Genomic DNA, 13,962 nt, shown 5'->3' with positions numbered 1-13,962 from the left:
AATATATTTAATGACAATGTTAAACGTGGGTCAATCATAGCACATGTAGATGCATCATTGACATATCTTTGGTCATCTGGGAATGGGTATACTCCAAACATTATCCAGTGATGTCTGTTCATCTATGAATCTCTGTTTCCACATCTTTAGTCATTACGCATTGATATTGTATCAATAATGAAACCGTATACACACACCTCTGACCATGGGTCGTATATCTCTGATCATCTGTGAATCTGTACTTGCCTCTCTTTCCCAGCACCAATCATTGATCAATTTTCTCTTGCCATTTGTGAATAGGTTTCACACACCTACAATCAATATTCATCGAATAAGATAATCCTTCTCGCCATTTGGGATAATGTGCTGATTGCCAACATGAGGGCCACGTCTCTGTACTTGCAACATCTTTCTAGTGCCTTCAGCATCGAAGAGTACTGGGGGATGTTATGTACCACTCAAAATTGGGTCAACTTACTTGCAAGTTGATAAGTCAAAGTTGTTCATTTATTGTTCCTATGTGAAAATGGAAAAATTACAAAGGACATTACACAACCCTGGACCAAGATAGTAACAAAGTGCAACCGTGAGGAGTGAAAGTGTGAGCTCAATCTAAATGGTTAACTGTATATGTGAATAAAGTGTAGCAATGGAATAGGCAACATTGTCTTTTCCATTAGAATGTGGGTGCAACTTTGTGCGATAAAGATTCCTTGTGCAACTGCTTGTTACCACTGAGTAGTGAGTGTGAGCACCATAGCGCTAACATTTACTTTAAAACTTCGAAGGTAGAGCAGGACAAAGTGATGATTACTAATTGCGTATTAATCGATTGGATATTGTTGCAATGGTTTTGCTAAGTGGTGGAATCTCTGATGATACCTCAAATTGCATTCACTGATTTCTAACAGACCATGTACTAACTTACCCTGGTCTACATATACTGTGGCATTCCCATGGCTACCTTTTAATCTAACCAAAAGAACCAGGTTTGAGCTAAATATTCACACTTGTGCCAATGCAATAAACATGTCTTATCATAGTGTGAGAATTCCCATCAATATATTATCTGTTACTAATGAATATCCTCGCATATACAGTATGAATTAATGTATGTGCCTTCTAATGGAATGACTTCAAACCAGACGCAATGGTATTGGTACCTAGGAGGTTCTTACAAATTAAATGTCCATTTAAGATCTTAACATTTTTCAGGGAAAATACCCAGCAGAAACAAAAATCAAGAAATAGTATTTGCATTTGCTGTATGAATAACCCAACTGGGGAAATATTTTCTGTGAACTTGAATCTTATTTGCACCTTTGTGTTAGTTAAAATGACTTTTCCTCAGCATACCAAAAAAAGGAAGCTGGAATTATAATCAGACACGCCTGTCAATAACTATGCTCTGCCAATTTCTTTGGAGTTTCCCTTGTAAAACTTCAGAGCAAACATCCAATATACCAAAGTCTACCACAAAGCTAGTGGCATCCACAAACTGTAAAAGATTATCGACCTCACTAACCTCTGTGGAAATCCAGAAAAACGAATCCAGCCGATTTGTCTTTACGATATAAGAATGTTTTCAATTACTCTGCCAGCACGTTCCTTCCAGGTCTTCTCTTGGACTCATTTCACTTTGCTTCGCAATCATTCGGAATCTTTCCCCTTTTCTCTCTCAGTCCAACTAAGTGAAGTTATACACCTATCACAGGCTAAGCTGTGGGACCCATTACCCCTTTTCATGAATTTTACCCCAACCATTTAAAGTTTCATAAACTTCTTGGGGCACACTTGTTGTTCGGTTCAACCACAAAAGGCAGTTTGGACTGTAGGGTGTGCTTTGCAAATGTACACCTCGAACGAAGAATTAGATCTAGTGATACACCTCAATTTCATTAGTCACAACTTTTAAGGGTGTGCTGTGTATCTGCACGTCAACAACGCTTTTGCCACAGAGCTCTACTTAGCTGTCACAGATCCTATCTCCTGTGCATCCGAATTCTCAGACCTAAGAAGCCCAGTTCACAGATTTTTCATCGCCTCTATTTGTATTCAAATTTCGCTCACATTTGTAAATTTGTTTTTCCACAAAACAGTACATATTTCACTGGTCTCTAACCACAGCTGTATGTATCTCAACAAATGTAACTGCCGGTACCACTGACAATCTTATGCAGTTGTCCTCCATTTTAAATCATCTATAATTTGACATTCAAATGCATTCTATCATTATTAGCAGACTTAAAATCGATTTTTAGCAACTTGGCAAATGTTATACAAGGGTGAGAATACAAAAAATATATCGAGGAAGCAAGAAGCAGATATGCTGGATCCTTGACCTAACTGCCAGGACTGTGCAGACCTTCTGAAGGAGGCATCTCTAAACACTGGCACACTTTTCAGAGTCAGGGTATCCTAGAAGAGTAGGCTTGCAGGTGCCAGAGCCCTCTCTTCAACAGGTAAAGTGCTTTGGCGTCAGATCAGCGCGGCACCTGAGAAGGTCCACACATGAGAAATGTTAGAACTGCCATTTCCTTTGTCGCTGAAAGAAAGCACCAGGGACAGTTTACGTGCCAGACTATATTTCTCCAAATTGTTGTCAACACGCATGAATCAACCCTGAGTGTCTTTGTGCACCATTGACGCATATCAATGCATGTATCATGTTCTATTCTCAGGATTCACCTAATATGTGCATCTCTATCTGTGAATCTACAGCAGACCCCAAATCATCCACTGTTATCCATTTGTGGATCTATAATAGTCCTCAGAACATCGGTGAAAATATATATGTACACCCAGAATGTGCCTCAAATCCCAAATAAATCTGCATTTGTCCAGGATACACCCCAGACTGTCAATGAATATGCATTTCTACACTTACAACAGATGACAATCTTCCTGGGTGAATACTTGCACACCTACAATAGACATCAATTCATCCAGGCATGTGCATGTGTCCACATGTAATATGCATCAAATCACATGTGAATCTATATTTAAAGACTCATTGTACACCACAACTCGTCAACGAACCTGCATGGGTACCACCAACATCCTCAACCCGTCTACAAATCTGTAATTCTACATCAACAATACACTTTCTCAAATGAACACCTCTACCAGTAAGTATATAAATTCCCCCAGAGCGTCCCGAAGTACGTTTGTACACCTGTAATAAACACGATTTTTAATTGCAGACCTGTAACACGTCTCCAATCAATTCCATAAAATGTACTCATACACCAACAATACACCAATCCTTAATTGAACTGTATTTGTACACCTATATACAACCTAAATTGCCGTTTAAGTCTGCAACTGTTCATCATTAATACATGCCTCATCATTCCGAACCTCCTCTTCTAGATGGTGATTGGATACAGCTACTCTCCTCATGAGTAATTCTGTCCTGAGTATTGTGTTTCAGTTCTGTCCTAAAAGAAACTTTTTGGGTCGAATCCTCTTCCCAAGACAGATTCCATAATTAAGTGATGTGCTTGGCCTCCTTCCTACTCTGTCCTCTTCTCATATGAACTCCAGTTTTACGTATTTTGGATCATTTCTTCTTCTCATAGGATGTGGCAACTTGTGTGTTTTGTTTGGGCTCGGTCTTCTCACAAGATTTTACCTTGCATGTTGTATTTGGGTCTTGTCCAATTCTTTTGTGTGTAGTATTTGTACATTCTCTTCTGTAAAATGGCACTTTGTTTGTGTGTTTAGTCTCTGCTCTCTTCTTTACAAGATGTCTCACCTTGTGTGTGGTGTCTGAGCCTGGCCTCTTTTCATGGATGGTGGCATTGTGTGCTGTGTCGGGCCAATGTCCTCTATTCTCCAATGGTGTAGTTTGTGTTTCGTGTTTGGGCTCTATCCACTTTTTATTAATTATGTCAGCCTGTTTATTATGTTTCCACCCTGCCCTCTTTTCGTGAATAGTGCAGTTGTGTGTGTTTGGACTCTCTTGTATGCACATCAGTGTGCCCCAGAAGTAATTTTTATTCACTGATCACAGGAAGCCTGTGATATTTTATTCATTCATTTTTGTTAAATGGTTTGGTTGGTTATGAGCACAACTGAATCTAAAATTGTATAAAAAATAACCACTGCTATTTCAAACGCTTCCTGTGGAAGATGGAGGGCAGAAGTACCTTTATAAACGCACCTTTAAGGTGGTGTACATACAGTGGGAGGCTGTTAGAGTGAACAAAATGGCGTCGAGCCTACAAAGCACAACCAATGAAGGGAAGGGTCATGGGGCGGGTCTAGTGGCTGATAGGCCCTCGTTGCTACAAGCTCTGTGTGATACGTACAGGTGCTCACATGCAAAGATTTCAATAGGATCAATTACTATGGAACCTTTCTGCTTATGAGCATGCTGTGCATTTGATCCGCACCCAGAGTCTGCAAATATATCATTTCACACTTATGCAGCGGTTTTCAAATGGATGACACTGTAATTGGCAATATAAAATAGTCATCACATATATCGGGCTCTATTCTGGAGCAATGCAGAGTCGATAGCAAATAAAATTGGACATTTTGAGGTGCCAGATGAAAAGTAAATAACAGATCCCAACGTGTGTTTGTTTTTATTTACGTTCGATATTCATCAATAACAGTATAACATCGACAGCGGTACATTTCTAAAGCTGATAAATTCAGGTGACTACAACACCACCGTTACTATGGTGCCCAGGACTACACACCCAAACAAGATCTGAAATGGATCTGTAATAATTAATGTAAGGTGAAAAAAACAATTGTCAGTCGAAATCCTTAGAATGCAAATTAAAGTGTATTAATTACGCGCGTTTCACGCTTAGGGTTGCAAGGGTTAGCGGTGTGACATAATCCATGTGCAACTTTTGGGTTATGCAAATCTTTTATGCTATTGGCCTGAAATTCTGAAACGAGAGCCTGGCCTAGAGTTGCACAGTGGTGGCGTGGAGGTTCAGCAAAGGGTGTCAAGTGTGAAAGTCAATGAGAAACCAACATCGAGTTGTTTGTCTGGGCCTTCGGTTGCAGGACTCAGTGAGGTATGCTGGTAGAAAGTCCTGCTGACAGTTACACACGCCCCAGCGACTGCCATATGGTCAGGATCACCAGCATTATGTGATACAACAGCAGAGGTGTTTTCCCCATAATTATAGATGTACCGCATTTGCCACATAATCCAGCAACCGCTGCATATTCTGCAGATTTTAGCAAAAAAAAATGTTTCTATTTCAAACTGATCAAAAGTTACTTAAAACACAGCAATAGGTGTTGCCTCCCAGTGGCTGCCTGGTCACCATTCAGTTATTTATCTTTGTATTTGGATGTTAAATTGGTACTATTGAGGTGACACCTTTGACTGGACCTTGCTAAGGTGCAAAAAATGCTAAATAATTAAGAAATACTATCAGAAAATGTGCCTCATTACGCCGCATAATTTGCCTTTTCTTGCTGCGTAATTTTAGTGAACACTGGCGCATAATTAGCTTCTCACCTGCCTCATAATTCCAGTAGCCCTTCATTTGGAGTTTTCAATAACTGCTGGACTACTAGGAAGAGGATTCCAGTTAAATCCAGATGCCTTTTGGAATTGAGTTGTGAGATCTGTCACTACCTGCTTGGTTGTAAGTTTTTATTTTAAGTTTCTTTTTTTTTTTTACTGTTTCTGTTAGTCACATATTATACCCACAGCTGGATCCAGTATAAACAACGGTGTCAAACTAGAAGAAATATATCCCAGGATAGGCCCGTTTTCCTAGCAGTGTTTGACAGGGTGCTCTAAGCAGAACTGGGGTGTCTGTAAGATGAGCGGTGGAGGGCTGGGCAGCCCTGGTAGTGACTCCTGCTGCCTTGCTTTACGATGGTGTAAGAGCCCCTCTACCACTCTCAGCCGTCTGGAGGGTGGCAAACCGTGGCATCGAAGCGTGGGGAACATTTTGCTTCAGATACAGAAAGTGTCGGCCTCTAAGTGCCTGCAAACACTACCACGGGTGTGCGGCGTGCACCCACGCACGCACTGCTTCATAGCCAATCAGAGAGGGGCCCCGTCATGAAACGAGGCTGGGCCAGCCCTCCCATTCGTGCATAGTGATTTCTTGCAGGATGGAGCGCAAGGACCCTCCAGTCTTAACCACGTGCACAAACAGACCACGCTTTGCAAAGCATGCACTAAGTTAGCGCCACTGCACTGTGGTCTAGTGTTTAAAGGGAAAACAAATACATATTCGCAGTTTGTGCCATATTTTCAACTTAAATAGGTTGTCATTTATCGTACATCCGTATTATGGTGTATTAAGTTGCCAGCTCGCGTTAACCGATATTTAGTGTTCATACATGGCTTGACGCAGGTAGCCACCAGATGGCGCTGCAAGTCTCTCGCCCATCACTTTTTCCTGCCCTGAAGCTTTATAGAGAATGTTGCCGTGAACCTTCACAGATAAATGACGGATTGCAAACATAATGAAAATAGATAAAACAATAAGAGATTTATAATGCTAGTGTGTGTGTGCGCGCGCGTGCGTATATATATATATATATATATATATATATATATATATATATATATATATATATATATATATATAAATCGTACGACCATAAAAAAAAATTATACACGTACTGACAGGGTTGCGTATTTTGCGAAGTGTTCTGCTCTCTCCCTAGAAGTAAAATAAATATCTTTTTAACCTTTAGAATTGCCACAACAACCCGCTACGATAATACAGATAACATCTTACGGACACGGCACCAAGAGCCTCTGGCACTGGCCGGAGCTATGAACCCGGGCACGCGCGCAGCTGACTGACTGACAAGCCCCATTTTTGTAATATTCAATGTGTAATGCGTCACAGGCCTGCCTACGTTGGATCGGAGTGGGCATTGGGAGTGATAGCGGACCGTAGGGTACCTGTGGCATGCCTACAGATCTTGGGCACAGCAGTTGTGGTTTCAGACCTTAGAGTACAGGAGTTGTGCCCACCTCATGGTACATTGCCATGACCGTGGACCTGAGGCGTACCTGTGACAGCAGACCTCTTGGTACACGAGGCAAACGGCTTACAAGGAGGTGGCGGAGGAGCCGTCCTGGCCCTGAGACACGAGCGAGCACCAGCCCTCGGGCCTCGAAGCCCGGTGTGATGACACCCTCAGCGGATGTCCCAGCGCCGCAGCGCGTCATTCTTGTACCCCTGCAGACCATTCCCAAACACGTCAAACGCGCCGCTATTGTACCCGTGCAGAATATTCCCAAACATGCATCGTCATCAAACGAGGCAAACTACAAACCATCGCTCTCCCGTGAACAGCTCCGTGTCCCTTCTCTTAAATATAGGTCTTCTTTCATTCTGGTTGTTGCGTCAAAGCCTGCGCCCACAAGGTGTATTATAGCGGTCTATCCTTCGGAATGTGCATTGAACCTTAGTCTGCTGCTCAGAGTGTGCATTATAACTATCTATTCCCGGGAATGTGCATTGAACCTTAGTCTGCCGCTCAGAGTGTGCATTATAACTATCTATTCCCGGTAATGTGCATTGAACCTTACTCTGCCGCTCAGAGTGTGCATTATACCCGTCTACCCCGCGGAATGTGCACAGTACCTTAGCTAGCCTGTCAGAATGCGCATTATACCTCACCTTGCTTATACCTCAGCCTGCCTTTCAAAGTGTGCTCTACACCCCAGTCTACCTCTTAAAATGTGCATTATATCTCAGTCTTCCTTTCAAAATATCTACTATAAATATTTTATTTAGCCTCTTTTTATTCAGAATATCGTATTTCTTAGTCTGCCGCTCGGAATGTATACCGGAGCGCGCTCTGCCTTTTCGGACAGGTATTATATACTAACCCGTTTTTGTTTGAAAACATATCGTATGTCGCAGCCTGCCTTTCGGAATGTGGGTTCTACCTTAGTTTCACAGCCCGAATGTGCGTCGTATTTTGGGCTGCGCTTTGTACCTCAGTTTTCCTCTCACACTGAGCGTTATATTATACATTTGTCTGCCGCACCCAGTGTGTATTAAAGCCCAGTTAGCCTTCCAGAGAGTATTATATTTTAGGCAGTGTTTTGGAATATTGTACGCCTCGGATGGCCTCAGTCTCGGCGCCTCAGCACGCGCGTTTCGCCTCCATCTTCTCTCCGAGGTGCAGAGCGCGTTGGTTTGTGGTGTTTCTGTCGCAGGTGCATCGGTCGGAGGCTGCCCGGGGTGTTGTTCTATTGATTAGACTCCATTGATTAGGTAATCACGTGCTCCCACACAATATTTACCTCGGCCTGCAGCCGCCCACTCTGGAGACCTGCCCTGCCTTCTTTTCCACAACATTATTTGCATCTAGGAAAATTTGAAAATTCTGTTGCGCAGAAAAGTGCAATAAATACGCGAATCATGGTTTTGCCCATTTTCAATTGTAATCCTTCCTACCAATTGGAATTGAAACCGAAACGAATTTCGTTCCGGACTGCAGGGAGACTTCGCTCGTGCCCTCGCCCCTCTTTGCTCCTGTTATTTCCAGTGGGTCTGTAGGCCACGTCCGATATTCTGTGAGCCTGTGCTTTAAAGTGGGGTTAGGGACAGGGAGGCGAGCAGGTGAAATAGAAGATCCGAAAGTGACACAACTCAAAGGTTGTAAAACCTTCTTCCGCAGATTTTTCTGATTAGGGCCCAAAAATGCCGATAAATGAGCGGTAAACCTCAGAACGCGTGCGTTTCACACCAAGCCATGGGGTATCGTTCGGTAAATACAGGGCATAAAATAGGAAAAAAAACGACCCCATGCGGTCTGTTGGTGGCAAAACTACGAAATTTGGATCCATTTACCATCTCAGCCGACTAAAAGTTTATAATTAAAAAACTGCTTTGATGTAAAACGAAAAATAAAACACACCTACATTTTTTTTAAAACGTATACAATTCCTATAAAGTCTTCGATCTAAATAATTAAGTAAAGTAAAGCGACAGAAGTTAGCAGTCGCCCGTTTTCCTTCGTCGTATTCGGGGTCCTTCGCCGAGGCCCGTTGTCGCATACGTAAAAACATTTAACCCGTGTTTATTACTGCAAAAGGCCTGGACGCTCATAAAGCTCACGCTGCAGCCAGCACCGGGCCCTCGTTTGTACCGGCTCTGCCCTCTGTAACCAGAAGGCCGCTCATTAATGCCCTCTGCAGCAGCCAGCGCCGTGAGCTCGTTAATGCCCTTCTGCGGCCTGCTCCGAGCGCTCGCTACTAATGCCCTCTGCAGCCAGCACTGGCCGTTCAATAATGCCCCGTTACAGTCGGCGTTTGACGCGTATTAATGCCCTCTTCAGCAACCACTGGCCGTTCAATAATGCCCCCTGTTACAGTCGGCGTTTGGCGCTCATTAATGCCCACTCTGCGGCTTGCTCCTGTCGCTCCCTCATTAACTCCCCCTCTGCACCCAGCCCTGGGCTCGCGCGCTTCCCCGGCAGCGCCTGAACCCGGAGGTGGTTTCCTTTATCGATCTATGCAAAATATATGGAAATTGCCTCGACAAACGGCCTCGTTGTGCGCCCTGAGCAGGAGCCGGCCCGGCTCGGGTTATAATTGGGGAGCCCTGTGCACCCGCGCCTTTGTCTCTAGGTGGTGCACCGACACACTGTAGGAGAAAAGACGTGGTAACTCCTCAGCCGACTTCATTTTAGAAGTTCATTTACAATTGTGCAGAACTCTGTGGGTCTGGTTTCCAAATGCAGATGCATTTCTTAAAGCGCAGCAATATCCAACAATGCAGTTCCTGTTCGAAATATAGATGGGATTATGCTTACTCCAACACGTGTGCAAAAACAAAAACAGGTGTATGAGTGGGAGAAACGATTGACGTGAGAAAGTATTTAAAAGCGTCTCCGAGAATGAACACAAAGCCTCTTCCGCGCAGGGTGCAGGAGGTACACAGGTTCTCGCCTTTACTTTTTGTCTATAAAACGGACGAGTGACCCTGACTCTGGCGCGATTGACCGCCTGCGCCCCCCGGGGACAAATTAATGGAGACCTATCAGTTAATTAACAAGCCCTCGCCGAGGGAACCGCAATTGTAATCATAGCGTGTGAGCTCCAGCAGCAGTTTACAGGGCTAGCTTCGCACGCACACAAAGCACGCACGCACGCACGTTCCAGCCACTGTGCAGAAGGCAGATGCACACAGCAGTCTCCCGCAACTCACCGGATGTGGTAATTGGCATGGGGGCCGAGGGGATAGAAATACAGTCAGAGTGAAGGAAGGGCTGATAGATCGATAAGTAAATCGATAGATCAATATGTGACACAAACATACATAATCCTACCTATATGCGGATATAAATAGGCGCGTGAGTAAATCGTGGACTGTCGAGAGTCTGCGTGCGGCTCACAGCTCACAGGCCTGGCCTTGGCCGGCCTTTTGTCTCATGCAGGCGGGCGGGCAGGGGGAACTGGCCTTTGGGGCTCCCTAGTGCAAGCACGAGGACGTGCTTCGCTTACATTCAGCGCGCCATGCCCGCGCAATCTGGCAGCGCCCGAAGGGCTGGGCTAACCACTCTGTATGGCCGGGTTTGGGCAGATTGTGGGCCTGTTTAAGTTCAGGTGGGCCTATTTTCTTTATTGTTTATTTCCCTCATATTACCACGAATACTACCTGCAGCAGCAAGCACAAACACGTCTCACACACCTTGCACAGCAGGTAGAGACCAGTTCACATATTCCTCATTTTGCAAATATGGGCCCTGTTTTCAATGTTTGGTTCACTAGTGGTGGCCACGTTTTAGTGTCAGGGGGATTACACGACTTTCCTGTTAGATTTCAGGAGAGAGAAGAGCGTTTGTGAGTGGCACCCGAAGCGGCCCGATCTCACCACTCACCCTTCAGCATCTACATCACTCGAGTAGCTCCCTGAAGCCAGCATGCCCTAGGTAAACAATGCGCATTGAGTAACACAGCGCCTGCACCGTCACGGGCACACACAGCCACCCCACCTCCATGCACACCACGCTGCTAGCCCGATTAAACAACGCACACTGTACAACACGGCTGTCACAGGCACACACAGCCGCCCTCACCACCCACCCACACCAGGCAGCCAGCACGACTTAGGTAAACAGCGCACAATGTACAACACGGCTATCTATAGCCGCCCCACCACCCACACCAGGCAGCCGCAACACTAAGGTAAACAGTGCACACTGTACAGTACGGCTGTCACAGGCACACACAGCCGCCCTCGCCACCCATCCACATCAGGCAGCCGCAAAACTTAGGTAAACAGCGCACAATGTACAGCACTGCAGCCGCGCTGTCTCCGGCTCACAGTCAGGGCTACTTGACCCAGAGCCCCGCGGCAAGAGAGGGGTCCTTGACGGATTGTGAGATTATCTGAAGCCTCTCCACGGGGCTGCGTCATTGAAGAGGGGCGTCCGAGGCCGCACCAGAGCGAACCGTCTTACACACTCGCCATTCACAGAATTCACAGCCTATGTGCACTCAACAGCACAGAGGCACAGGCGAGTCGGAGGTAAAGAAAATGGGCCTCTGCCAATAGACACTTATAAGACGTTTTCTCTGACCTCCAATACATCCCCTATACAGATATGATTAATCATTACGTATGTGCACATCACAACCGATAAAAAGGCACCGGCGCGCAGGCTTTAAAGGAACGGCCATATATCAACATACATGCATGCATTTTACTGTACCAGCTGACTTCTTTCGCATTCAAAATGCAATTAAATAAAAACATGTTGATAGACACAATTGGTTAAAAAAAAGTACCGAAAATGGCCCTCTGTCCACGTGCATGTGTCCCACGATCTTGCAACCCTATGCATGAAACATGGTCGTACAAATGCACACGCAGCTAGAAAGAGGCGCAGGCGGAATAGGCGTGCAAGAAAACTGAGCTATAGAAACATGCTTGCTTCAGGTTCTCACAAATACGCGGCCTTTGTGTGAGCTGCATTCTAAATACACAACTGGCGCGCAATCCGGCCTCGGCGATAGGCCTGCTTGCTCTTTTTCCTGGTCTGTGTGTGTGCCTGCGCGCCTGTGTGTGAGATGTGGATTTACACCGTCTCCCTCTCAGAGCTATTGTTTCCTCAGCTCGGGGCCGTGTGAGCGACACACACCTTCCAGGGGGTGGTGTTTTGGCCGGCCGGCTGTGCTGGAAGCTGCCTGTATTGTAAACACGACCATTGAGAGTAATTGATAAACAAAGAGACGGCAGCATCGATTGCCAGTGACTATGGGCTCGGAGTGGGCGCGCTGCGTGCATGGATTCATTGATCCGCGCGTGGGGAGAGCGCGCTTGGCCCGCGCAGGCAGGCACATTCCTCGAAGCACCCTGGCGCTCACCTGCGAGCCTGAGAGCGGACATCCTCTGGAACTCGGGCTCTTGCAGCCACTTCCACATCCTGCGGAAGGTCTCCCGGCCAGACTTGAGCTTGCTCCAGGGCTTGGGGTTCCTGAGCAGGTCGGAGAGAGTCCCCTGGGAGCGGCACAGCACCCTCTGGGCGAAGATGGCCTGGGGGATGCTGTAGCGCTTCAGCTCGGTGGTGATCCTCTGCGCCACGTCTTTGGTATTAATCTCTTCCATTTGCCCTGAATTGCTTCCGTTGCTGGTCTGTGAGCCTCCCAGGGAGGGGTTTTGCTCCCGGGGGGAGCCCAGGAGCTGTCCGTGGTTCTGGGCGTTGAGGTGGGCGTGCGGGTGGTGGGGGAGCCCGTTGAGGGGCACCATGCCGGCCGTGGGAGGAGTGAGGTGCTGCTCTCCATGCCTGGACAGCATGGACGGGTGGTGGGCTTCAAATCCATTGGGGGTGAGCATCTTCTCCGAGGGCATGGTGGCGCCGGGATGGGCATAGTGTGGCAGCCCCTGCTGGGAGTTGTGGAGGCTGCCCAGCCCGGAGCCCGAGAGGGGCGAGAGGCTCTGGCCCATGCCGGTCACATCCTTGTGGTAGGGGGTGTACAGGTTGTTCATGGACGTCAGAGCCCGCTCGTCTCTCATCAGGGTGAAGCTGCCGCTGACGTTGCCCCCCGGGAGGCGCTGGTGCGGATGGTGCGGGTGGTGGTGGTGGTGATGGTGGTGGTGATGCGGGAACTTGTCGGAGACTGTGGAGATGGGAGGGAGCGGCTGCAGGGGGGTCAGCGTGGTGTAGGTGCTGCTCATGCTCATGCCCGGGGGTGTCTCGCACGCCATGGTCATGGTGGGGTGCAGGGGCCCGGACAGGTGCTCAGGGGGACGGTGGTGGTGGTGGTACTCGCTGCCGTCCAGGATGGAGGACATGCCCATGGCGCGGTGGTGGCCGGACAGGTGGCTGCCGCGGTGCCGGTGGTGGGGGCTGCCGGTCATCACGTCCTCATGCCCGCCGACCCCGTGCAGCTCCCCCAGGGTTTCCATGCTCAGTTGGCCGTTCATCGCTGGTGTCCGGGCGGGCAGCCGCCGGACCGCACATCTATGAGGCGATGTGCCAGCCCGCCCCTCCTGCCCTGGGCAGCGCTCAGGGGCTCCCCCGGGCAGCGGTCAGGCGGCCGCCCAGCTCCCCCAGCAGGACTAGGTCCCCTCGGAGCAGCGTCCGGATAGCTCCAGGGATTCCCAGTAGTCCCCCGGCAGCTCCCCCGCTCCACCTGTGCAGTCCGGCGGCAGCTCCCCTCTGTGCTCTGTACGCTTACTGTTCCTCGGTGTTCTCATGCGCCTCAAGCCCCCTGCTCCTTCAGGGTCGCTCCTGCAGCCTGATAGTGTCCCTCGCCATCTCTAGCCATGTCTCACTCTTCCAATGGCTTTGGCTGCCGCTCTGCAGCTGCTACCGCCGAGGAGAGCCGACGCATGCGCAGTGGACTCAGCGCCGCTGCCTGTGACATCAGCACTGTGCATATTAAGGGACTGCGGCCAGAGGGGCTGAGCAGAGCCTGGACTCAGAGCGGCCTCCAGGAGCAGCACCCGGGGCTCGGGCCACTCTCAGAGACACAGCGATTACTAAAACCAATAA

The 13,962-nt window shown here is 47.7% G+C and overlaps 1 protein-coding gene across 2 annotated transcripts in view; it reads right to left on the bottom strand.

Moving 5' to 3' along the window:
- The window catches only part of ONECUT1 (one cut homeobox 1), a 75,925-nt gene extending 62,200 nt beyond the window's left edge, over nucleotides 1-13,725 (bottom strand). For both annotated transcript variants that reach the window (XM_085644165.1, XM_085644166.1), the window contains exon 1: nucleotides 12,332-13,725. In XM_085644165.1, the coding sequence (XP_085500291.1) occupies nucleotides 12,332-13,391 (1,060 nt within the window). In that variant the 5' untranslated portion in view covers nucleotides 13,392-13,725. The remainder of the gene's footprint in view (nucleotides 1-12,331) is intronic.
- Nucleotides 13,726-13,962: the final 237 nt, after the last annotated feature.

This window comes from Triturus cristatus, chromosome 3_1 (assembly GCF_964204655.1).
Source record: "Triturus cristatus chromosome 3_1, aTriCri1.1, whole genome shotgun sequence".
NCBI lineage: Eukaryota > Metazoa > Chordata > Amphibia > Caudata > Salamandridae > Triturus > Triturus cristatus.
This window is presented reverse-complemented; position numbering and strand designations above follow the sequence as displayed.